The sequence below is a fragment of the Ochotona princeps genome, chromosome 18 (assembly GCF_030435755.1).
Source record: "Ochotona princeps isolate mOchPri1 chromosome 18, mOchPri1.hap1, whole genome shotgun sequence".
NCBI lineage: Eukaryota > Metazoa > Chordata > Mammalia > Lagomorpha > Ochotonidae > Ochotona > Ochotona princeps.
Genome location: NC_080849.1, coordinates 5,557,601 through 5,584,415, shown reverse-complemented (window position 1 = coordinate 5,584,415; position 26,815 = coordinate 5,557,601). Strand labels below are relative to the sequence as shown.

The 26,815-nt window shown below is 46.3% G+C and overlaps 1 protein-coding gene across 1 annotated transcript in view; it reads left to right on the top strand.

Moving 5' to 3' along the window:
* The window catches only part of SOCS6 (suppressor of cytokine signaling 6), a 33,409-nt gene extending 7,249 nt beyond the window's left edge, over positions 1-26,160 (top strand). Inside the window, exon 2 of the mRNA XM_058676827.1 lies at positions 23,637-26,160. Within this exon, the coding sequence (XP_058532810.1) occupies positions 23,761-25,368 (1,608 nt within the window). The 5' untranslated portion in view covers positions 23,637-23,760 and the 3' untranslated portion in view covers positions 25,369-26,160. The remainder of the gene's footprint in view (positions 1-23,636) is intronic.
* The last annotated feature ends 655 nt before the right edge of the window (positions 26,161-26,815 follow it).

Sequence of the window (26,815 nt, the reverse complement as noted above, 5' to 3'; positions counted from 1 at the left end):
CCAGCGCCCCCTGCAGTTTGTCTGGATCAGTCACTGCTGTCACCACTGTCCGTCAGCTTTCTCATCTCCCTGGCCCTGTATCTTGGGGATAATGAAGACAAGGACGTGTATGCTTAATCAGGAGCTCATGTAAATTTTCTTTTTTCTTTGTAATAGTTTTCTTAGTCTTGCATCAGTAATTATTCAAACCTTGAGTTTGGAGGATAGGGAACCTCGTGTAATTTTAAGTAGTATGCTCTCTGGGCTTTCATGAAGGCATGTTCATATCACTGAGTTCCGAGGAACAATTTATGCAGTGCCTACTGATCTGTAGTGGGTAGTCAAATTTTTTTGTAGTTGTGACCAAAATAATTTTGACATTAAAATACTAAATAATGCCTCTTTAACTTACAACTTGTGATCACAAAAGTAAATAGCATTAAAACAACTACATTTGGGCCCAACATGGTAGCCTAGTGGCTACATCCTCCCCTTGCACCTGTTGGGATCCCAGATGGGTGCTGGTCTGCTTCCCGGTTGCTCCACTTCCCATCCAGCTCCCAGCTTGTGGCCTGGGAAAGCAGTGGAGGACAGCCCAAAGCCTTGGGACCCTGCACCCCTGTGGGAAGAAGCTGTTGGCTACTGGCTTTGGAGTGGCTCAGCCCTGGCTGTTGTGGCCACTTGGGGAGTGAACCAGCAGATGGAAGATCTTTCTCTGTTTCCTCTCTTTTGTTTCTGACAAAAAATAATAATAAATCTTAAAAATAAACTACATTTAAAATAGCTTTTTTCATTCTTGTTCTAGAGATCAGGATGTATTGTGTAATATATTAGGAGTAGATGTTTGCATCCTAGCAGTGTGTTACAATTGATATTTTCAGTCTGTTAGCCCTTTGTATTTGTTCCTTGGCTAATGAGATGTGATGTGTGGGAATCACTAGGGAGCCTAATTCTACATCAGGGTGCTGTATTTTCACCATGCATCATTGCTGGCTGTGTTTCCACTGATTTTGTGTTGAGATAACCATACCAGTTGTTAAAATATATAGTGTTTGTTTTTGATGGAGATGTAGGTCAGGTATACAGAAGGAAGACAGAAGGCCAGTTTAGTGTTGTGTTTCCCTTACCTATGGCCAAGAATTTGGATTGGCTCAGCTCTTAGTGTCGCAAGAATTCTGAAATTCTGGTGTTGACCCTGGATGCCCGGAGCCCACAGGTTAAGCTAGGGTTCCTACACTCTCATCCTATGTTAAGTGACGTCTTGGAACAGCTCATAGAACTCAGGAAAACACTTGATTGGCTAAAGGTGTTGAACCGAAACCATTGAGACACAGGATCTATGAAATAATTTATTGAGCTGCTCCCCAGATATTAGCCCGATGAGGGACCAGGTCTGGACCAGGTGTCCAGAGCTGGTAGCATGGCTAGATAACAAAATGATCCTCTGGACCAGAAGTTAATTGTATTTGTGTAAAGAGAAAAGTAAAATGGAGAGAAACCTGCACTGTTTACGCCAATCAGCACTGGCTGCCAATGAGAGCAGCAGGATCCAGAAAGCTTTGGGATTGGAGGGCCGTGGGTGGCTGCTGCTTCTGAATTGGCTGAGGCGGCCATGTGGGAGGGTTGAATGTAAATGGAGCTAGCCTAAAATCAGGGATTTGAAGCTGTCCTTTGTTGGGGTCTTAGCTGCTGGTGACTAATGGACTTCTTTTATGTCCTGGCTTTTGTAATTAAATTTAAGTTAGGGTTTTTGTTTTGCCAAGGGTGAGCTGTGGGTGGAGTGCAGCGGAGCTCCATGTGCCATTAGGGTGCCTCACTCTCCCAGCACCTGCGTCTAGCACCCCCATAGCCTGCTTTTTAACAGTTTGTGCAAGCTCAGTCTCTCACCTCCCCTCTCCTGTGTGTGTGTGGGGGGAGGGATGGGGAGGAAGGGTCTCACACTGATGTTTTCAGTACAGCACAACATACCAAGTGCTCATGTTTATTTAAAAGGTGAGTGATTCATAGACTGACATGGGCCATGTTCACAAATAGAGTGGCCAGGAAGGGTAAGGCAGGAGAGAGGGGTACTTATTCTCCATACTGTTTTGAGCTTGTACCAGAATTAGAAGATTCTGGTACAGAATTGCTGTATCCCTTACCAACTTGGCAAACAGTGTGGCTAAGTGATAACCCCAAGTCACAGGTCAGCAGACAGGCTTGTAGGGCAGTAGGGCTGCCTGCCTATCCCTTGTCATGGTGACCGTCTCATCCTGTGGCTCTCTAGCAGCCCCACACTCCATCAGGTCAGTAGTATAAACTTTGATAACTTCTGATATCAGGAAATATTACTGAGTAGGCACCCTGAGCCTGAAACTGTAGACAAAGAACAGATAGTTCTTCTTATATCAGTTATTCTCAGTGTGATATGTGCCCAGACAAGAGTGAAATGGAAATTTAATATGTATGTATAAAGTAAATTTTAAGCAATTTTTAAAAATTTATTTGAAAGGCAAAGGTATCTATTCTTGCATCTGCTAGTTTACTCCACAAATGTCTGCGACAACCAAACTGAAGCCAGAAGTTAGGTCTCCCACTGGGCAGCGTGAGCTGCTGCATGCTGCCTCCTGAGATGTGCAGTTAGCAAGAAATTTTGAAATGGAGAGGGGACCAGGATTCAAACCCAGGCAGTCCCATCCTCCTGCTTAATGGCTGTGCCAAGTCTGTTACAGCATAATATTTTTAAAATGTAACAAGGCTGGAGGCCAGTGCCATGGCTCAACAGGCTAATCCTTCACTTTCAAGTACCAGCATTCCATATGGGCGCCAGTTCTTGTCACAGCTGCTTCATTTCCCATCCAGCTGCCTGCTTATGGCTTGGGAAAGCAGGAGAGAATGGTCAAAGTCCTTGGTCCCTGGCATCCATGTGAAACACCAGGAAGAAAGCTCTAGGCTCCTGGCTCTGGATCAGCTCAGTTCTGCCCATTGTGGCCACTTGGGAAGTGAATCAGTGGAGAGAAGATCTTTCTGTAAATCTGCCTTTCCAATACAAATAAATAAGTACTTTAAAAAGTGTAACAAGATTAGTGGCTGATTTCTAAAAATTAAAAAATGAGTACTCTAATTAATCAGTTCTTGGAAGTCCACTCCATTAACATTTTTACATGATTGAATTTATAAAAATTTGTTTCATGTTCATTTTAATAGAAGTGTATTTATTGTGGGGATCAAGAACTCTGGCTGGGCTTGATAGATGCGGACTCATTCCACAAGTGGCCACGGTGGCCAGAGCTGAGCCAATCTGAAGCCAGGAGCTTCTGAGTCTGCCACATGGGTGCAGGATCCCAAGGCTTTGGGCCATCCTCGACTGCTTTCCCAGGCCACAAGCAGGGAGCTGGATGGGAAGTGGAGCAGCTGGGACACAAACTTACCCCCATATGAAATCCTGGGTGTGCAAAGTGAGGATTCAATCACAAGGCTACTACACCAGGCCTGAGCCAGGAGCTTCTTTGGGTGTCCCATGTGGGTACAAGGCCATTTCTCAGTGCGTTAGCGGGGAACTAGTTTGGAAGTGGAACAAACTGGCACCTTTATGGGATGTTGGTGCTACAGGTAGCAGTTTCACTTGCAGACCCACAGCTCAGTCATCCTTATTTGATTTTATAGCCATGCAAATAGTCATTGCCTTACATTTTTAAAAATGTTTTATTATTTTATGATATAGTTGCATAAGCTCTGGGATTCCACGTCCCCCTCCTCAAGCTCTCTCCTCCCCGCTCCCCTCCCCTCTAGTATTATAATGGGTAGTCCTCAATGAACTGTCATAAGTCCATCATTCCACCGTTGAAGTGTTTCCTGATGTTGTAGGCATGGTTAGTGTCAGAGAGTCCAGCGTCCTACTGTCAGGATATATTCAACAGTTTCACTGGGAGTCCATCTTTGGTCTGGATACAGAGGCATACCGCACTATGCCTCCTCAGCTGGGCTTGTCAGTCTCCACTACACTTCTATTGTATATCTCCTTAAATACAGAGCCAGAAAATACAGTCCACAACAGGGAGAAAAACAGAAATTTTTCATCAACACGAAGTTAAACAGCATGTTATAGAATGACTGTTGTGTTGCTGAAGTGATGAAAAAACAATCAAAAGTCTTCTTGTAGAAGTTGATGCTACGGCATGACCCATGTGGCTCTGAATAAATGATAATAAAAACAAGAACATCAGTGCTTACAATCAAAATGTCTTATGGATGACCTATTGGGTAGGTTTGGTATGGTGAACTGGCAGCTCTGCAAGGGTCCGTGCAGCCCACTGTGTTTCAGTTACTTTTGTTGGCATCAACTGCCAGGAACTGGGAAGGGTCTGAGATTTTTACCCTACAGGCAAGCTAACGCCATAGCTTGGTACAGCTTCCTGGGTGCCGGCAGGGCAGTGAGACTCCTGGGCCAGCAGTGAAGTCCCAACTGCTTACTCTCACAGCAGTCTCCTGGCAGCAGCAACACCAGTGATACATCAGTGACACATAGAATAGTGTCTGAGGGCAAAGGAGAAAGCCAGGAACAGATCGGTGTGATGGTTGGACTAGAGGAAGGGAATCTCTTTAAAAGGGTACTGGACGCTTCTGCCCAGAAGTACTTTTAGCAAAACAAAGGTGCTACCTTACTTTCTGGGAAAGGAGAAGTTAGCCATGCCATCACAACCTTTAGCACTTTCTGTTTTGAATAGCTCTGATTGGGTGTTAGCTCCTGTTCTGGTTTTTTCCCCAAAATTGTGCGTAAAAGGCTTCGCTTTGTTGCAGGAGGTTTCTGACTTTAATAAATCTTGGTTTTGCTCAAGATTTGTTCTCGTGAAAATTCTTCTTTTGAGTGAGACAAGAGCTGAGGAAGTCTGCTTTCTCTGTGCCTTTGCCGTGAGATTATTGCAGGATTGCAGGTAAGCGAAGGCGGAAGCTCGGACCACAAAGTGGTTGACAAGTAGTTGGATTCTGCATGTGCTTTGGAGGTAGCTGAGGCTGAGATTATGTGCTAGTGGTATGTGAGTTATGGAAGAAAGATGGCAGCAAGGATGATTCTCAGAGCAGCTGGAAGAATCATCTGTGAGTGGGAGATCCTACAGGATAGAAAGACCTAGAAGTTGCTAAGTTTCAGGTAACTGTGAACTATTTGAGTGACTGGAAGAGAGTTGATATAGTCTGTAAAGGATGAGATAGAAATCTGGGAGAGTGACACCCAGAGGCAGGCAGTGACCTGAGAGCGCAGTGGAACCTCTGAGGCCCGCGAATGGGAAAGGGGTCACAGGGACAGGAGCCAGCCAGAGCTTGAGAAGGAGTGACTCGGTGTGCTGGTGTTCCTGTAGCAGAAAGGTAGTTTGATCATGATCGGCTGTGTCAAATGAATTAGCCAAGATGAGGACCCAGGGTTGCCTGGACCCAGGAGCTGCGTGTGTGCTGGTGGTAGGGGTGGGAGCTGTGAGTGTGTGTGCTGGTGGTAGGGGCGGGAGCTGTGAGTGTGAGTGTGTGCTGGTGGTAGGGGTGGGAGCTGTGAGTGTGTGTGCTGGTGGTAGCGGCAGGAGCTGTGAGTGTGAGTGTGTGCTGGTGGTAGGGGCGGGAGCTGTGAGTGTGTGCTGGTGGTAGGGGCGGGAGCTGTGAGTGTGAGTGTGTGCTGGTGGTAGGGGCGGGAGCTGTGAGTGTGAGTGTGTGCTGGTGGTAGGGGCAGGAGCTGTGAGTGTGTGCTGGTGTAGGGTCAGGAGCTGTGAGTGTGTGCTGGTGGTAGGGGCAGGAGCTGTGAGTGTGTGCTGGTGGTAGGGGCGGGAGCTGTGAGTGTGTGCTGGTGGTAGGGGCGGGAGCTGTGAGTGTGTGCTGGTGTAGGGTCAGGAGCTGTGAGTGTGAGTGTGTGCTGGTGGTAGGAGCGGGAGCTGTGAGTGTGTGTGCTGGTGGTAGGGGCGGGAGCTGTGAGTGTGTGCTGGTGGTAGGGGCGGGAGCTGTGAGTGTGAGTGTGTGCTGGTGGTAGGGGCGGGAGCTGTGAGTGTGAGTGTGTGCTGGTGGTAGGGGCGGGAGCTGTGAGTGTGAGTGTGTGCTGGTGGTAGGGGCGGGAGCTGTGAGTGTGAGTGTGTGCTGGTGGTAGGGGCGGGAGCTGTGAGTGTGAGTGTGTGCTGGTGGTAGGGGCGGGAGCTGTGAGTGTGTGCTCCTCCTGAGGTGCTTTGCAGTGACGGAAATGGCAGAACTGAGATCCTAGGTAATGGAGGAAGAGAAAGGTGAGTTTGTTTTATAGGAGAAGTAACATTTTATTTTTCACATGATTCACTAGTGAGGAGAAATGGAAACTGAGACCAGCCAAGCCTGCTGAGTCAGCTTCAGGTGGGTGGCACAAGAATTGCCCACCCATTTCCTAACTGGTCAAGAAAGAGACCACTACTGGGGAACTTTACACCTGTAGATTCCTGCCTGACAAAGAGGGGCCTGGGAAGGCGTAAACCCCAGGGCCATTCCTCAAGCTGTGCTGTGTCCCTTACACCTTTCAAAAGGCACCCCACCTCCTGGCATCCTGACATGCGCTCGCTCTCGCGCTCGCTCGCTCTCTCTCTCTCTCTCTCTCTCTCTCTCTCTCTCTCTCTCTCGGAAGGTGCTTTCCCTTTCCCTCTTCTTTGCCCGCTCACCTGATCCCTTTGCAAATAAAATTCTCTGTCTACAACCAGTTCCCTGTTTTTTATTTCTGTATTAAGCTGAGGAAGGAGCGCACTGAGCTCTTCTGGTAAGAGAAACCAGACAAGATAACCGGAGGGCTGCAGTGTGGACTAGGGCATTGCCAGCCGGGTCGGTGTGGTGATGGCATCTCCAGAGTCCTTCAGGGTCCTTAGTTTTTTCAGTGAAATAGGAAGCTGGGCCAGCAGCTGAGCTAGGAGATAAAGCGAACCAGCACTGTAGGTGTGAGGGAAAGGGGTGGAGCATGTGAAACGCCGGTGCGGAAGGAGGGGAGGGACGCCGGTGCGGAAGGAGGGGACCTAGAAAACGCAGCTCCATTTCCAGGATCCACCTGAGGTTCATGGTCACGAGTAGAAACAGCCCAATCACAGTAGCTGAGTATTTTCTCTAGCCACATTCAGTTGTGTAGGCGCAGGTGGAGCACACGCAGCCAGAGTTAACCTGCAGGTTTTACCGAGAGTTTGCATAGGGAGAGAGTAGGAAAACATAAAGTGAATACGGAGGGAAAGAGGATACTCCCGAAGTTGGTAGGTTTATCTTTCATATACTGCAAGAATTTTTGTGTCAGATTTACAAAAAGTTATTCTGTATGAGATAGGAGAGAAAGAATGGTCCCGCAGTGGTAGTGCCGTCGGTTGTTTTTGATAGTTGTGATATACCTGAAAGTCAAGAAAAGGCCGTACAGTGACTGCATCTGATAGATTTACTTAGTCCTTCCCTTAGAGAAATATTTAGGAATCAAATCATTATACCTTATAAGACATGAGTGTTCTAGAAAATTTTGGAAATGAAAGTATTGAAAATACCGTTAATGAAGAATTCCGTTATCCAGTGAAAAGTTGTGCTGTACTTCTCTCAGGTCCAGTTTTCTCCCTATTTCTACAGAATTGAAACCACACTTTATGTATAATGTTGCTTCCTGTATTTTTGCATTTAACAAATGAACAATATGAACTTTTCCCCTTGTTATAAATAGCTCTCTAAAGTAACATTGCATCGGTTTGCCAGGATTTTGTTGATTGTTCTCATACTTTTGGAAATTAGGATATTTCTGATTTTTCAAATGTAAATTAATTTTTAAACAAATAATAATACAGGATGCATTTTTTTGCTTTGGCTTCATATTGTTATTGATAAAGATTTGTTAGATTTATAGAAACAGCATTATTTGGTCAAAGAGTGATTATTTCTAAGAGTTAAATAGTGCCAGATTTTTGCACAATCAGATTAAGACACTCAAGCAATGAATATCATCATTTAGAAAAATATTTGCAGTTTGATGTATGACAGATTATGTCATTAGCATTTTAACTTGCATTTCTTACCAAGAGAAACATTTTTTGTGAATGGATGAAATCAGTAGATTTTCCATGTGGAAAAGTAGAGATCAGTCCCTACTCCTCAGATCCAATACTTGTTAAAATGAGAAACGTCTGTTTCTTAGGTTCCTCCAAAGAGAGTGAAAATCCACTAGAAAAATAAGACCATGTGTAAGGAGTGATGGTTAGCAAGGTGTGGAATGTACGTGCCCTGTCAGGTGGTTTTAGTTTTTGTGTTCCATGTGTATTTTAATCATGACTCCCACACAATGAAGAAAATGGTTTAAAGTACAGTCAGTCCCCCCAGTGATTCCTGTCTGCAGGCCCGTGCTGGTGTCTCTCTCTGGGTTAGGAGCTTTTCATGGACTGATTAGCCACGTTTGTATCTTCTTTGTAAAGGCTTTTAAGTCTCCTATTCCATGGCTTGGCCTTTTGGTTTCTTTTAAGGACCTGTTTTGAAGCAGTTGATTTTGATTGGTGTTCTATTTTTCAAAATTTTACTATTTTGGAGGAGAGATTTTTTTTTTCAAATGCCACCATGTCATCCATGAGTCAGTGATGAATTCAACAAGAGAAAAGGAATTATTTAGAATAAACAAAACTGAAATATAAAACATCAAAACACAGCCAAAAAAGCAAACAAACCAAAAAACAGTATGGATCGGATTATTAAAGTTACACTGTCCATGTTCGTTTCCTTATAGAAGAGAAAACGTATGGTATTTGTTCTTTTTTTTTTGATTGACTCTTTTCACTGAGCATAATGGTCTCTAGCTGGGACCACCTAGATGTAAATGGTATAATTTCATTCTTCTTAATAGCTGAATAATATTCCATGGAGTAGATTTACCACAGTTTCTTTAACCACCCTTCTTTGGACGCACATCTGGATTGTTTCCATGTCTTTGCTATTGTAGATTGTGCTGCTGCAAATATAGGATTACAGATCCCCTTCTTATATGCAGATTTCACTTCTATTGGGTATATTCCTAGGAGCGGGATAACTGGGTCATACGGCAGGTTTATTTGCAATTCTCCAAGCACTCTCCATACTGATTTCCACAGTGGTTGTACTGGCCTACACTCCTACCAGCAGTGAAGGAGGGTGCCTTTCTCCCCGCATCCCCGCCAGCAGGTGTTGTTGGCTGAGTTCTGAATGTAGGCCAGTCTCACTGGAGTTAGGTGGTATTTTTCAAAATTTTAATGAGGTCTGAATTACAACTTTTTCTCTTTGCCCACACTAGCATCACAAAGACTTTGTGCTTGTGGTTTCCGCTCTTTAGGGTTACCCTCTCTGAGTTCATCTTACTTCAGGTGTGAGGTAAGGACTTGGGTTTATCGTTAGCTGTCCAGTTGTCCTAACAACATTTTTCTGAAAAGAAGGTCCTTTCCTTGCTGGCTTGCTGAGGCACTGTTCTTGTAGAGACGTTGACAGTACGGCTGAGAGTTTGCTTCTGGACCGTTCTGTCTCGCTGAAGTATGTGCCACACTGCATGGCGGTACATCTGTCTTCATTACTGTGGCTTTTTAACCATGCTGAAATCAAGTAGAGCAATTGGTGCTTTTGAAAAATGTATTTCCATACAAACTTCAGAGATGATGTGTCAGTTCATAGAAAAGAACCTACTGAACCTATAATTTTATTTGAATTCCTTGATCAATTTTGAGAGAATTGCCATATTGGTAACATTTGCATCTTCAATTAATGAGTGTGGAATCTAATCATTTAGCATCAAGTGTAATTGTTGAGTTGTTGATTTTTCTTTTCAGTTCTGTCAGTTTTACTTTATGTATTTTGGGGTTTTATTAGTAAGTGCACGGATATTTATGCTGGCATCGTGACGTATTGATCATCTTTCCTCTTTGCAATGTATGTTTTTTGCCTCTAGTAATACTTGTCTGAAGTTTATTTTGCTTTCATATTAAAACAGCTGTTCTAGGTCTATGGTTACTGTTTACCTGGTGTCTTCCTTTCCGCCCTTTCCGAGTGACGTGTCTCTCTCTGTCAGCATGCAGTGTCAGTATGGCATCTTGGGGATTCTTCACAGCACAGCTTGGGAGCAGGCATTGGGCCTAGTGTGTTAAGACGCTTCTATCCCCCTGAGGTACTGGAGACTGACTCTTGCTTCTGCTTCCTGGCTCCCACTTCCTGCTAATCTAGGCGGCAGGAGGCGGCAGTAATGGCTCCAGTGACTGGGTCTTTGTCACTGGTGTAGAAGACCTGGACTGCATTCTGAGCTCATGGTGTTGATTACAGGCTTGCAGCTCCTGTGGAAAGGAGTGCTCTCCGACACTCAGTGTGCAGTCATTGCGGCACCAGTAAATGCTGCAGACCTCCTGATCTGACTTCAGGATCATTCGGAAGTGATGACAGATAGTATCCTGAACCAGGCGTCCTTCTCAGAATGTGTCCTTCTGCTACACCTGTTTGCCTGTAGGAGTCTGAGCTGAGGCCAGCGTCTTTCATCCGGGAAGTGCAGTGTTTCCTTAGCATCAAGGGGTGGGATCTGGAGAAACACAGGAAGGGAGACTAAGAGGTGGTTGTAGGTCAGTCCTTTACACACCTTCTGGTGAATGATTGATGAGCCTTACTGGAGAAGACATTTGTCCTGGTGGCCATAAGGAACCAAGTCCCCGGAAACACCTGAGTGGTGGTATAAGAAAAGTGTAAGTCTTACCGGTCAGAAGTGGCATGGGGTGTGGGGGGATAGTCAGAAATGTCACAGGGTATGTGGGTTGGTTGGAAGTGGATACAGGGTATGTGTGGGGGAATGGTCAGGGCTGTCACGGGGGGTATGTGTGGGGGTGGTCAGGGTGTCACAGGGTGTGTGGGGGTGGTTAGAGGTGTCACAGGGTGTGTGGGGGTGTGGTCAGGGTGTCACAGGGTGTGTGGGGGTGGTCAGAGGTGTCACAGGGTGTGTGGGGGTGGTCAGAGGTGTCACAGGGTGTGTGGGGGTGGTCAGAGGTGTCACAGGGTGTGTGGGGGTGTGGTCAGGGTGTCACAGGGTGTGTGGGGGTGGTCAGAGGTGACACAGGGTGTGTGGGGGTGTGGTCAGAGGTGTCACAGGGTGTGTGTGGGTGGTCAGAGGTGACACAGGGTGTGTGGGGGTGTGGTCAGGGTGTCACAGGGTGTGTGGGGGTGGTCAGAGGTGTCACAGGGTGTGTGGGGGTGGTCAGAGGTGACACAGGGTGTGTGGGGGTGTGGTCAGGGTGTCACAGGGTGTGTGGGGGTGGTCAGAGGTGTCACAGGGTGTGTGGGGGTGGTCAGAGGTGACACAGGGTGTGTGGTGGTGGTCAGAGGTGACACAGGGTGTGTGTGGGTGGTCAGGGTGTCACAGGGTGTGTGGGGGTGGTCAGAGGTGACACAGGGTGTGTGGTGGTGGTCAGAGGTGACACAGGGTGTGTGGGGGTGGTCAGAGGTGGCACAGGGTGTGTGGGGGTGTGGTCAGGGTGTCACAGGGTGTGTGGTGCTGGTCAGGGTGTCACAGGGTGTGTGGGGGTGGTCAGAGGTGGCACAGGGTGTGTGGGGGTGGTTAGAGGTGGCACAGGGTGTGTGGGGGTGTGGTCAGCTGGCACAGGGTGTGTGTGTGGGTGATCAAAGGTGGCACAGGGTGTGGAAGGGTACTCAGGTGGCATGAGATGTGTGTAGGGGGGCTGGTCAGAGGTGGGCCACTCTGGGCCCACTATTAATATATCTTTTGATACATTCACTGTGTGTAGTTAGGCATATAAATACATATAAGTAAATAGAATTGCTAATATTTTGTTTTATTATTTGATTTTTCTCCAGTAATATTATCTTTGACATCTTTTTTAAAATGTTTACTTGTTTTATCTACTTGAAGGGCAGATCAGCAGAGTCACGGTCAGATAGACAAAGGAACTGATCCCAGTCTTTTGGCTCTTGGTTATACTCACTGCGTGTTTGAGAGTTGCAGAGACTGGTCCAGGCCAGAACTCCACGCTGGTGTCACTGTGGCTGACAGAGGACCAGGCTCTTGAGAATAGCAGGAAACTGGATGGGAAGCACAGAGCGAGACTCCAGCCAGCGCTCTGATAGGGGGTGAGGGCATGCCAACTGGAGGCTTACTCCGTTGTGCCAGCCTGTCTTCTCCTTGCACATCTGTTGTCCTCTGCTGCTTTCCCAGGATGTGCAGAGGCCAGGACTTGGCTGGTGCTCACAAGGATTCCTGAGACCAGTTGGAGGATCAGCATGCTGGGCCACCACACTGACCCTAGTCCACTAAAAATTTATGAATATTGTTTCCTGACATTTAGGATAATTCCACATGTTTGCTAAAATTAGCTAGGCAACTAAAGTCTTCTGTAGAGATCGTGTTCTAAAATATTGTGATTTTAGTCATACACCTTAATTTTCTGTGCCTTAGCTTCCACATCTGTACAATGGGTTGATTACTGCTGCTGCACCGCCACCGCTGCTGGTACAAACACCTGTACAGCTGATGCCTGTTAGGCATTGTTTTAGGGTCATCCATATATTACTGTATTTAAACCTCGGTGACTAGCATGAGTGATGGGTGCTATTCTCACCTTACAGTCATTAGATAAACAGAATTAGATGTGAACTCATGCAGTCTGGTTCCACAGGGTTACGCTGGTTTGTGCATAGTATCAAACCACAGGATGATGAAGATCAGTGAGGCACAGTGTATTCAGAAGGCTGACACTAAACCCTGATGCATGCGGTCTGTATTTTCCCATACTAGGTGTGAATGATAACTAATGCTAGATTTTTTAGAAAATTAGTACTACAAAAATATCAGCCTCTCTTTTGTTGATTTCTAATAGCAAAGTCTGTGTTATAGAAATTAATGCTGTCATGTTTGGTCAGCCAGAGATGTTTACATTAAGCATGGTTAGATTTATCCATCTTTTCTTCTGTGGATTAATTGTGTCATACATGAAAAGTCCTTCTTCAGGGCCAGAAGTTTTTTCAAAATTTTCCTTGAACTTCTATGCTTTTAGAAATCTTCCCAGGGCCCGGCGTGGCCTGGTGGTTAAAGTCCCCGCCTTGAACGCCCGGGATCCCATAGTGGTCAAAGTCCCCGCCTTGAACGCCCGGGATCCCATAGTGGTCAAAGTCCCCGCCTTGAACGCCCGGGATCCCATAGTGGTCAAAGTCCCCGCCTTGAACGCCCGGGATCCCATAGTGGTCAAAGTCCCCGCCTTGAACGCCCGGGATCCCATAGTGGTCAACGTCCCAGCCTTGAACGCCCGGGATCCCATAGTGGTCAAAGTCCCCGCCTTGAACGCCCGGGATCCCATAGTGGTCAAAGTCCCCGCCTTGAACGCCCGGGATCCCATAGTGGTCAAAGTCCCCGCCTTGAACGCCCGGGATCCCATAGTGGTCAAAGTCCCCGCCTTGAACGCCCGGGATCCCATAGTGGTCAAAGTCCCCGCCTTGAACGCCCGGGATCCCATAGTGGTCAAAGTCCCCGCCTTGAACGCCCGGGATCCCATAGTGGTCAAAGTCCCCGCCTTGAACGCCCGGGATCCCATAGTGGTCAAAGTCCCCGCCTTGAACGCCCGGGATCCCATAGTGGTCAAAGTCCCCGCCTTGAACGCCCGGGATCCCATAGTGGTCAAAGTCCCCGCCTTGAACGCCCGGGATCCCATATGGGCGCCGGTTCTAATCCCGGCAGCTCCACCTCCCGTCCAGCTCCCTGCTTGTGGCCTGGGAAAGCAGTCAGTCGAGGACAGCCCAAAGCTTTGGGACCCTGCACCCGCGTGGGAGACCTGGAGGAGCTCCTGTCTCCTGGCTTTGGATTGACTCAGTTCCAGCTGTTGTGGCCACTAGGGAGTGAACCATCGAACAGAAGATCTTCCTCTCTGTCTCTTCTCCTCTCTGTATGTATTTATTTCCAATACAAATAAATAAATCTTTAAAAAAAATCAGAAATCTTCACAGGACCATTGTTGTGGCGTGGTGTGTTAAGCCACTGCCTCTGATACTGGTTATCCTATGTGGGCACCACTTGGAGTCCTGGCTGACCTACTTCAGATCCAGCTCGCTGCTAATGCTGGCAAGAAAGCAGTGGGAGATGGCCCAGCACCAGAGCCCCTGCTGCCCTGTGAGGGAGCAGGTGTCAGATTCCTGGCTCCTGGCTGTCTTAAATCCATGAAAGACATCTCCCTCTCTGCTTCTCCTTCTCTGGTTCTTTCTGTAACTCCTTCACATCTTTTTAAAGAGATTATCTGCCTGTTTGGTCTTTCTGGAATGTATTTTGGTGTCAGAATGGAGCGAGGGTCTGCTTTGGCCTGCTGCTGTTGCCGTGGCTCGTTAGGGTCCTTGGTTGGTTGAGAATGGCGTTGGAACTGCAGGCTGTTCTCTTTTTTAGTTGAAGCACAGTAACTCTTTCATGGTTTGTTTATCATAAGTAACTTCATTATCATTTTGCCAGGTTTCTCAGAAGCATCATTCAGGTTTCATGCCTTCCAAGGCTCTTGAGTGTGTCCATATCTCATGATTACGAGCTGTTTCATCTAGTACTAAGCCATGTATTTCTGGATATGCAGATGGAATGCTTGCAGGAGTTATTCCTGTTCATCTTACTGAAGGCATTACAAATAAGTTACATTGTATCTCTTACCAGCATCCTAAAATTATAGAATGACTAGTGATTTTTACTTATAAATATTACCAGCCTGGTGTCTGAGTTCCTGTGTGTTTTGCCCTGGTAGTTGTTAAGCTGCGTCTGTTCTGTTGTGTTCCAGGGTCTTCAGTCATGTCATGGTGAAACACTGACTGTCCGCTCTCCTCTTCACATGTATGCACAGTGGACATATAGTCATTTCTTACTCTGACTTAATTCACTGAGATAATGTTTTGAAAATAGTGCAATTGAGTAGTATTGATAATTGGCATCCTTTTAGTATTTCTTTATATCTGTCATGGCTCTATTTTGTTGTGTATCATGGTGAATGTTCAGTTAATCTTGTTTTATAGACGGTTTTTTGGAAGGAAGGTCAGAAATTATGTTAATTTTTTTCAGTTCTTTTAGCTGTGGACATGCTTTACTCCTTTGATCTGTTGTGCATTTTAGTAACAGGTTTCAGGTGCAGAACCGTGTTAGCAGTCCTTATGCGTATCCCTTGCTACCTTGAATTATTTCCTCTTCTGTTCGTTCCAGCATTTACTAATATTTGAAATTCGTGCTTCAGTGTTCCTGAGATACAGTGTTCTGTGCTAAATTTTGGTGTCATTTTTCTTTTAAGTTCAAAAATCTTTTTTTGTTTGTTTGCTTGCTTTGTTTTGTTTTTAAAGCAAGCAAAAAAAAAAAATTCCATCTACTTGTTCACTCTCCCAGTGCCCTCAGAACCTCAGCTGGGCTGGGACAGCATGCAGGAGTTGGGGATGCAGTCCAGTCGTGTCCCGTGTGGGTGGCAGGAAGCCACTTCCCTGCTGCCTGCCAGGGTGCAGCTAGGCCGGAAGCTGGAGCCAGCAAGAAGACCAGGTACCCAGCTGAGGGGCACAGTGTCTGAGCCCCCAGGCTAGACACCCACTCCCTGTGCAGTCTTTAATCAGTTGTCAAGTTTCCCTCCCCAGAAAGGGCCATGGTTGTCGTTGGGTAACTTTTAGAGTTTTTTGACCATTGGTAGCCTCTTTTGATGCGAAGTCGTGTGTTACCTTTTTTACTGTAAAATTATCCATTTCATCTGCATTTGAAATGAATTTTCCAAGTACTGACACATTACTATTGTGAAGCGATGATTATAGCGCTCTGTACCTTTAGTTTTGTAGAAATACATTGTCATTTTTAACTTATGCTTTCTGGGTGAATTTTCTGATTTTTAACAAGGAATCTACTCTTGTAACAATATTACTACATTTCATTTTCTAACTCAATAATTTGTGCTTTTGTCTTTTTTCCCTCTGGTCTTCACAAATTGAATTGATTTCTTTTAGTTCCTTACTGTGTAGCTTTGAGTGTAAGATTTTTCTGTGAGCTCAGTACAGGTTTTTGCAGACTGGCATAGACTCTGGTGATGTAGTTTGTTATTATGTTAGCTTTTAAATAGTGTCTGCTTTTTGTTTGCTCTGAGTTTTTCCTTCCACTCAGTAGGAATTTAAGGATGTTTTGGTGATTTTCAGTTCAGTGCTTTTTAACCTTTTTGTTGATTTTCCTGTTTAGTTTTATTACCTTGTGCTTAATGGATGGTGTCTGTGATGTTTAGATTTTTGTGTAAGTGGCTGTGGTGTGGAGATGGCTGGTTTATAACCTCCTGGGAGCTTGTGTTTGGGAAGATTGAGCGTCCCAGTGCTGGGCTGAGGGGTGCTGAGCCCCCTCGGAGGTGCTTGCTAGGAAGGGGCTGGCTGCCGTTGAGGTGCTGCAGGTGGAAGAAGTTGGTGTCGTGGGAGTCGGGGGGGGGGGAGACTCTTGAGTATTTGTGAGTTGGTTCCTCTTGTCCTGCTTTCCTGTGTGATGATGAGGATCTTGTCCTCTTGCACTGTTGCCCCCGTGCCTATGGTGCCAAGCAGAGCCCAGCAGCCTTCTCTGTTTATGCAGGACCTTTGCAGAGCCTTCCAGGTACTGCATGGCCAGAAACGACTCCAACAACAGCCCAGCACTCTCCTATGGCTGCGCAGTGAGCTCCTGTTCCTGTTCTCTGGGTGAAGCGTCAGGTGTAACTGAGATTGGCTGTGTGTGTGTTTGCAGCTGGGCTGCGGGAGACGTTTTCCTGCTGCGCCTGTTCCCATGTCCTGTCCTGCTCTGCTTCACTGTTGCCTTCCCCGTGGGTCACACCTGTGCCATAAGGCACTGGCACCAGGTTGTCAGAGCGCGCCCCATGCGTCTCATTGGACAGAGTATAATGCTTTCTCTGTATTGTTCAGCTTCTTTGTTGCAAGCATATGCCTCTTCCCATTCTGTTGTGATCCAGATTATTCAGGATTGATTTTTTCCTGTTAGTGTAAAAATTTCATTCCCTAGGGGCTTATGTAGTTTATACATGTAATTAGCGAAACCAAATATAAACATTAATTTTGTTCTTTTTTTGAGATTTATTTATTTATTTTTAAAGATTTATTTAATTTTATTGTAAAGTCAGATATATAAAGAGGAGGAGAGACAGAGAGGAAGATGTTCCATTTGATGATTCACTCCCCAAGTGGCCTCAGTGGCCAGAGCTGCACTGATCCAAAGCCAGGAGCAAGGAGCCTCTTCTGGGTCTCCCACGCTAGTGCAGCGTCCCAAGGCTTTGGGTTGCTTTCCCAGGCCATAAGCAAGGAGCTGGATGGGAAGTAGGGTTGCTGGGGTTAAATCCAGTGCCCCAAATGGATCCTGGTACGTGCAAGGTGAGGACTTTAACCACTAGGCTACCATGCTGGGCCCCAGCTGCTCTTCTGCTCCAGGCTACTGCACATGTGCCCTGGAAGCAGCAGGAGAGGGCTGGAGTACGTGGGTCCCTCTGCCCACATGGGAGACCTACCTGCAGTTTGGGGCTCCTGGTTTACTCCCTGTGCAGCTCTACTGATGGGGATCATTTGGAAAGTAGACCCTGTCAGTGTTTGCAGACAATGTCATTGTCCCTCAGTACGGTGTCTTTCAAGTAAGTTTTTGAAAAAAATTTAAAAGCATGTAAAGGAAGGATTCTACGAGTTACAAACTTGCTCTTAAAAAGAGTTTGTTTATACCCAATTCTATAGTGAATTTTTGAGGCAGTTTGCATGTATTTAATGTTGAAAGGTCAGTTACTGGGGCTGGTATTGTGGTTAATTGAGTAAAGCCACTGCCTGTGATGCTAGCATCCTATTTGGGCACCACTTGTGTCCTGGCTGTTCTGCTTCCGGATAGTGTCCCGGGGAAAGCAGAAGATAGGCAGGTGCTTGGGCCCCTGGACTCCTGCGGGAGGCCCTGATGAGGCTGCTAGCGTCAGCCTGGCCCAGTGCTGGCTTCTGCAGCCATCTGGGGAGTGAGCGTAGGGTGCTAAGTGTGTTTTCCTTCTCTTGCAACTGTTTCTAATAAATAAATAAGTTTAAAAATAAGTGTTTTTTTTAAAGGAATTTGCTTTCTGTTTGTAGCCGTGTACTTTTAAAAATAGATGCTCATTTGTTCATATGACTAAATTCCTGTAATGAGTTTAAATTAAATGGAATCCAGGCGTCCACCATGGCCAGGAACTGCTTCACGCCTGGGGGTCTGACCGTAGCTGCTGCTGCCGGAATCCTGGTCCGAGGTAGAGTGTCACGGGCCAGCAGGTGGGGGAAGGGGGGCACAGCCTAAGGAGGGGGAGATTGGAGTACTGTAATGGAGAATTGACCATGTTTTGAAACTTTGAGACAATTTTTTTTAGTATTTTTTAATATAATGTTTCAGTTTTCTAGGCTAGATCTGAAAAGCTTTTCCTTCGAGCAATTGTGTTTACTCCTTTCAGATTTATTGTTTATTTTTTTAAACCTCCTAAGATACCTCGTTGCGTTTGGTGTTTTCGGCTCATGGAAAAGAACCAGGCTGCAGGAATCAGCTGTGCATAAAATGTAACAACTAGAACTTTAACTGTTTTAAATAACAAAAATATCTCATGAAGGATTTATGCAATTAAACAAGTAAACACAAAGTACTCTATGCACAGCACAGAGCGACTCCAAACATTTTATTTATTTTGATAATCTTTACATAGTTCTTTTTTTTTTTTTTTAATTCATTTACTTTTTCTTGGAAAGGCAGATGTAGAAGAAGAGACAAAGAAGAGATCTTCCATGTGCTGGTTCACTCCCCAAGTGGCTGCACCAGCTAGATCTGAGCTCAATTGAAGCCAGGAGCCAAGGGGCTTCTCCTAAGTCTCCCATGTGGGTGCAGGGTCTGTAGACTTTGGCCCACCTCAAGTGCTTTCCCAGGCCACAAGCATGGAGCTGGATGGGAAAAGGAGCAGCCGGGACACGAACCAGCACCCATGAGGAGTCCCACATGTGCAAAGCGAGGACTTAGCCACAGGGCCATCACACTGGGCCTGACTCCTTTCCTGTTTATTTATCTATTAAATGGGGTCTCCAGAACCTATATTCTGCGTATTCTGTGTTAGATTTGTTATTGCTGTCAGTTTATTTTTTATTCTATGGTATTTTTTTTCCTCTTTTCTACTACTCATGTTCCAGGAAGACTTTAGTATCTCTTCTTTATTTTTCTTTAGTTTTTTTTTTTTTAAATTTAGGTTTTAACCAAGGAGGGGGTGAATGGTGTACTCTGAGTCAGAATCTCAGAAACTGAAATGAAATAATAGCACAACAGGGAATGCTTGGAGTTAATACAGTTTTTAATGAAACATTTATAATATTAACTCTTCATCTTGATAATGCTGAGAGATGCTCTGCTTTCCATTAAAGGCCTTTTTTTTTGCTTCCGTTGCTTGGCTCCCAGTGACCGTGGCTGGGCCTGGCCAAACCGTGGGTGGAGCTTCAGGTGCTTCTCCAGTCGGTGCAGGGGCTCCGACCCTTGGGCCGTCTTCTGCGCTTTCGAGGCGCATCGGCATGGAGCTGGATCAGAAGTGGAGCAGCTGGGACGCAAATCAGCACTCACACGGAATGCCAGCGTTTCAGTTGGCAACTTTACCCGCTATGCCAACAATTCTGGCTTCCGCTCAGTTAATTTCCTTTCTTATTTTTTTCTAAAGATTTACTTTTATTTTTATTGGAAAGTCAGATATACAGAGAAGAGGAGAGACAGAGAGGAAGATCTTCCATCCCCTGATTGACTGCCCAAGCTTTTGCAACGGCCGAAACTGTGCTGATCTGAAGTCAGGAGCCTGGAGCCGCTTCCGGGTCTCTCACACGGGTGCAGGGTCCCAAGGCTTTGGGCCGTCCTCGACTGCTTTCCCAGGCCACAAACAGGGAGCTGGATGGAAAGTGGGGCTACTGGGATTAGAATCGGCACCTATATTGGAACCTGGTGCGTGCAAGGTGAGGACTTTAGCAGCTAGTCTGCTGCGTCAGGCTTTAGTTTTCTTTTATACTGCCTTCATACTGTGGTCTGTGGATGTCCTTCCATCTTTTCACTGTTTTGATATTTTTCACTGATAGTGCGGAAGCAACAAATACAATTGATTGTATTAGACTGTGATAGTGATGAACTGTAATAGTATATTCCCTACTGGTGAACACCTTAGTGCAAAAGAGAGTTCCATTAAAACATTGCATTAAAACATGCCGCAGGGAGGCTGTGTTGAGGACTGGTTTCAGTCTTCCTCTCAAGGCTGCTGGGAGGTGGCTCTTGCTGCTGAGGCTGGAGATGCAAGCCCCTCTGGAGGCCTTTCTCACGTAGCCACATGTACTGAGGAGACATCAGTAGACACTGGTGATGGGACATGGGTTGTGCTAGGAATATTCCTAAAAACAAGGATGGCGAGTGTCAGCAGAAGCCCCCAGTGACAGTATGCTTGCAGCGGACAAGATCTTGAACTTCCAGACCAATGTTAGAGTTTCAGAAGACTGGCATCTGCCACTGTGCTCGGCGCTCTCCACAAGATAGAAGGACTAATGTTGTGTGATGTGACTAGTACAGAATGTTACAAAACAGATGGATATACAAGTTTTCAAAATGTAAAATGTGAATGTTCTAGGGCAATAGCATGTATGAGTGCAGTGTCAGATTTTACAGTACACTTGGAGTTAATGAGAGACGCATGGTGGCAAACGCCTGGCCTAGCAGTGTCGGTGCTGCCAAGTATGCCAGCCTCTCCTGGCAGAGTGCTTGAGACCCAGCTCTGCTCTTGATACCAGTTTGATGCGAACGTGTACCCTGTGAGTCCCTGCTGCGTATGTGGGAGACCTTGGTTGAGCCTGGCCTTGGGTGTTGGCCTGGCCCCACACAGCCGTCGTGGACATTTTCAGGGTGCACACAGAAGGAAGCTGCACTCCAGAGTGGCCTTGCTGCCGAGTTGCAACAACCAACAAGAACCAGAATACGTGTGGCTGGCTGAGCAAGGCCACTGCTCTTGTCAGGACAGGAGATGGGCCAGTGACCCATCTGATGTGTGCAAAAACTGCTACTGGGAGGAGACTTGATGGAGGAGCTTGGGAAACTCCTTCATTGGGACGCAGCCTCTGCAAGTGAGCTCAAGAAGCAAGGCAGGGAGCAGCCCAGACCAGGCCAGGTTACAGTACCTGCTGGCATACATGTGGCTCAGATCTGGGGACAGACCAGTTGGAGCAAGCATTTTAACACCCACTGCCAGATCTGAGAACCAGGACAGGGGCAGAAGAAGCCAGATCAGGCCGTAACACCAGCCAGTTCACATTAGGGCTTGGACAGCAATCAGGCTGGGCTGGGATAGGCTGCAGCACCCACCAGCAGGAGCTGGAACAGGGGGCAGATGAAACTAGGTCACGCTGTGCAATAAGGCTGCAAACACTGAGGTGAGGCGGGTCATGTCAGCTTGGGCCCAGCGGGGGCCAGGTACACGAGTCCCAGGGAAGGGGCTTCTGACAGGGCTTGTGTAGCTTGGCTCAGGTCATGGGGCCCACATGTGTGTGGTGGGGGAGCCTCGCTGTTCCTGCTCTGGGAGACTGAGTATTCTGCTAACACGGGGATGACGGTGAAGCCGTTGTGTTCACTAAGGACTGAATAGTGATATGATGCTATCTTTTTAATGTTGTCACTAGGTGGTGTAGTGAGTGACAGGCAAACCGCGCCTCGGGTTGTTCCCTGGAAGAGAGGGGAACTTTGTGAAGATGCTGTTATCTCTGTCTGAATAAAATATTCTTTGCTTAAATGTTTGAAACGTGTTCCTTTGAACCATTGTACACATTGTCAAATGTGTGTAAACCTAAATTTTTAAAATTGCAAAAGCAGTAAATCTGCTTCAGAGCATTTACTTAGGCCCGAGACAGATGGCAAGCCTATAAAAAGATGGCATATATTTTTGGAAGTGCAAACAGAAAAATAGATACTCTTAAAAATTGCAGAGCATCTCTGCCCAGAAGTGTTGGGGGGACGAAAGACCATGTGGACTGTGTGTCTAACAGGACTTTTCATGGTTTCTGATCTCTAGGATTGACTTTTGCTTCTTCAGAATTAACCCTGAGTTGCATTTTGAAGTAGAGCATTGCCAGTCTGGGTTCTCTGCTGTGCATGCCCAGCTCGGTGGAGTTGGTCGAGTTCCGACTTGCTCCGAGTCTGATTCTGCTCTCAGGGTGTCGTGGCCATCTGTGGTGGAAGACGTGGTGCTGGACAGTGAGTTCCTCTGCTTAGCAACTGGTGCTTAAAAGTAACCAATACTCTGAATATTATAAATATGTCACTTATTTTTAGTTTCTTCAATAGCATACTGTGTGAGTCTTGTATTATCATTGTATTGCCAGTGGGTTTGTAATACAGTTTATTCATTCATGTATCTGCCTCTTTTACTGAATTGGGACCCTAAGGCATTTCTGCATCTGCATATTCGTACCCAGTGCTGAGCATGGCGCCAGCCTGTAGTAAGTACGCGCTGACTGTGGTCAGAGTTAGAGCTGTGGTTGTCGGCTAAGGTGTGGGGCAGCACCGACCTGGGGAGGAGGTCAGAGTTAGAGCTGTGGTTGTCGGCTAAGGTGTGGGGCAGCACCGACCTGGGGAGGAGGTCAGAGTTAGAGCTGTGGTTGTCGGCTAAGGTGTGGGGCAGCACTGACCTGGGGAGGAGGTCAGAGTTAGAGCTGTGGTTGTCGGCTAAGGTGTGGGGCAGCACTGACCTGGGGAGGAGGTCAGAGTTAGAGCTGTGGTTGTCGGTTAAGTTGTGGGGCAGCACCGACCTGGGGAGGAGATCAAAATTTGCTCTTAGTTTTATTAATGTTTTGCTCAAGCCTAAGTTAATGGTTTTGGTGTGGTAGACTACGATCATAGAAGAATAAAACATTATGCGTAATTCAATCAAAATATTTTTGTAAGGCATTATTACTGTGATCAGCTAACATGACTTATGGGACCAGATTTTTGTCCCTTTTAGAGGGACTACAGAATTGAAATTGAAATCCTACATTGCAATATGGAACAATGTACCACAAAAATTTAAAGTTTATTTCTGAACCAGAAGCAAAAATTTGCCATGGAATATTGTTGTTGTTGTTGTTTTGTTTTAAAATCCAAATGAAAAGCAGTCAGTCATTAGACATAGTCTTCCCATCCATAGTCGTCGCTTTGTCATCTCCTTGCATGTGGATCTGAGCTCCGGGGAGGAAGTTGGCTTTCATCCTGCGTGCCCTGTGGGACGGCGGAGGTGCGCGGCGGAGGTGCGCGACACAGCGCTCCGACGGGCGGGACGTGTAAAGATGCTTAGGAGTGTTAACGCGGCCTGGTGGTGAGGAGCCAGCTTCCTGCTAGCTCCCGTTCGCTGCAAGCCTTGCTGGCTGAGTGCTTTGCAGGTGCCTGAGAACTGGGATGCAGAATGGCTGTGCAAACTCTGGCCTGCTCGTTAAGGATGAAACGGAAAGGCATGGTTCCAATAGAAAGGAGGCCGATTGAGAGCCCTTCCTTCAAACTGCCAGGCGCCCATCCTGCTGGAGGCAGTGAGCTGGTGTGCTAGGCAGCTACCAATCCCTGTCCCACCCCGAGTTGACACTTTGCCGTTGAAAGGCTGAGGGATAAAATTGAATAAAAAAATTGTGGAAATATTTTAATGTGAACCTTTCTTTCTTTCTTTCTTTTTTGTTTTTTTTTTTTTTTTTAGAAAATGCCTCCAAAGTTTAAATGAAGCTGGAAAGTGCGTCGATGCAGTATCACAGCCTCTCCAAATGTTCGGGGATAATATTCCAGAGAGAAATTAATCCCCTTGGATTAGGCGACTAGGCATAATGAAGAAAATTAGTCTCAAGACCTTTCGGAAATCATTCAACTTGAACAAAAGTAAAGACGACTCTGATTTCATGGTGGTGCAGCCACCATCCCTAGCCAGTGACTTTGGAAAAGATGACGCCTTGTTTGGAGGCTGCTATGGTAAAGAGATGGCCAGCTGTGATGTCAACAGTGAGGATGAAAAGGGTGGGAAGAACAGATCAAAAAGTGAAAGCCTCATGGGCACCCTGAAGAGGCGGCTTTCTGCCAAACAGAAGCCCAAAGGCAAAGGCAGCTCACCCGCCGGGGGCGCTGCCAACGAAGACACCTTCTCCTCCTCCTCCGCACCCATCGTCTTCAAAGACGGGAGAGCTCCGAGGCCCATCCGCTCCACCTCCCTGCGCAGCCACCACTACAGCCCCACGCCTTGGCCCCTTCGGCCCACCAACTCTGAGGAAACGTGCATCAAAATGGAGGTGCGGGTGAAGGCCTTGGTCCATTCTTCCAGCCCAAGCCCAGCCCTGAATGGTGTGCGGAAGGATTTTCAGGACCTTCAGTCTGAAAGTGTGTGCCAAGAGCAGCGTAGCACGCTGAAGGGTTCGGAGTCTCCCAACGGGGACTTGCATCTTCACCTGGATGAACATGTGCCTGTCGTGATTGGACTCATGCCTCAGGACTACATTCAGTACACCGTGCCTTTAGACGAGGGGATGTACCCCCTGGAAGGAACACGCGCCTATTGCCTGGATGGTTCTTCTCCCATGGAGGTCTCTGCAGTCCCTCCACCGGTGGGCGGGAGCTCTTTCCCTGAAGACGAGAGTCAGGTAGACCAAGACCTGGTGGTCGCCCCGGAGATCTTTGTGGACCAGGCGGTCAACGGCTTGCTGATCGGCACCACAGGAGTCATGTTGCAGAGCCCACGAGTGAGTCCTGATGCCGTCCCCCCACTCTCACCATTGCTACCTCCGATGCAGAATAACCTAATCCAAAGGAACTTGAGTGGACTCACTGGCACAGATGCCCATGCGGCCGGAAGCGTGCGCTGTCATTTGAATTTTGATCCCAACTCTGCTCCCGGGGTTGCAGGAGTTTATGACTCAGTGCAAAGTAGTGGTCCCATGGTTGTGACAAGCCTTACGGAGGAGCTGAAAAAGCTGGCCAAACAAGGCTGGTACTGGGGACCCATCACGCGCTGGGAAGCTGAGGGAAAGCTGGCGAACGTGCCCGACGGCTCCTTTCTCGTTCGGGACAGTTCTGATGACCGTTACCTTCTAAGCTTGAGCTTTCGGTCCCATGGCAAAACACTTCACACTAGAATCGAGCACTCAAATGGTAGGTTTAGCTTTTACGAACAACCAGATGTGGAAGGACATACGTCTATAGTGGATCTCATCGAACATTCAATCAGGGACTCTGAGAACGGAGCTTTTTGTTATTCTAGGTCTCGGTTGCCTGGATCTGCCACCTACCCTGTCAGACTAACGAATCCCGTGTCCCGGTTCATGCAGGTGCGTTCTTTGCAGTACCTGTGTCGCTTTGTTATACGTCAGTATACCAGAATAGACTTAATTCAGAAACTGCCTTTGCCAAACAAAATGAAGGATTACTTACAGGAGAAGCACTACTGAGAGAGTGGGACCCCTGCATCTTGCACTTTGGGAATAAGGAAAGGAGATTGAAACACAGTTTACAGACTCATTGCCATCAGAATCTTTTTTTGCTGCCATCACTATTTTAGTTTTTATCTGTAAAACAGTCCTCAGTTTGTTTCGGGGTGGGAACGTGTCTGCAAGGTGTCCTGGTTAATTTGGGTTCTTTACAAAGGCAAGTCTTGAGGTCGTAGCAGTGTGGATTATCTTTCACCAATGTGCAGAGGGTCACAATGTGAATTGTCAGATTGTCTTTAACAGCCCCTCCCCCAAACCTTTGCTGCTATCCACTGTGATTTTTATGCATTCAAAGCACATTTCATGTGTATCAACCCTAAGTGAAGTGGAATGAAACTTAGAGAATGAAAATTGCTGTCTTTTTAAATGACTCATCCTCAAAAGATGGTGGCATGCGGCGTTTCCATGCACACTGAGAAGGGTTAAATTTCACGTTCTGGAAGGATTTACTTGGAATTATGAGTTGACAGAATCTTGTAATGGAATGCAAATCTGAAACATATCTTTTATAACACTTTTCTAAATTATTTTAAGGTTTGTGACAATTTTTTTGATTGTGAAAAGTTAAATTTTTCTTCTGTTGCTTTCTTTTCCATCTTGTAATTTGTCTATTGTAATAAATGGCCTTACATTTGAAAAATCATAAAGAAATGTATACCACCAGTTTAGAAATTATTGCCTTTTCGATCACTAAACTCGGGTACAAATTGGTGTCAGTTATAAAGACGTAATGATTTACCATTATTAAAGAAATATCAGTGGTCGTAGTTTCCTGTGATGGTATCATTTTGGTGTTTCCTTTGGTAAGATGTTTTACCGATGACTTCTTCAGCTTAGTCACCACTTCCTGGGTGAACTTGATTGTACAACTAATCCTTACAAACGAACTGGATTCTCACATGACGTTCAAATTGATGAAGTTTTCGATTGACTTGGGTAGAAGACGGTGTTTTAAAGATGAATTTATGCTTTCTTTTTATCTCATTATTTTATCTCATCGTGCTAGATTGGACTACTCATTCCCCCACTTCAAAACAGTCCTCAATGACTTCAGTTGAAAAATTGTGAAAATTGTGGAGTGTCCTGTGAGAATATTATTGCAACTATCAAATATGCCTACCATCTATGCTGCCATTTAAAAACAGATTTTTTGTTTCTTTTTAAATTTAGCTGAGTCTTAAATAATCTGGCGTGAGTAGTCATTTTGTGTCTTTGAGTTATATGTTGGGGAAGTGAGGACATTATACCCAGTGATTTTTAGTTGTCTTGAAATGCGGAGTGTCGATTAACTTAATAATTCCGCGTCATAGTGTTTTAGGATTGCCCCTTCCAGGAAATGTTCCTAGCTACACAGCTTTAAAAACGGACACGCTTTCATCTCAGACGTAAAAACATTTAATTTGAGATG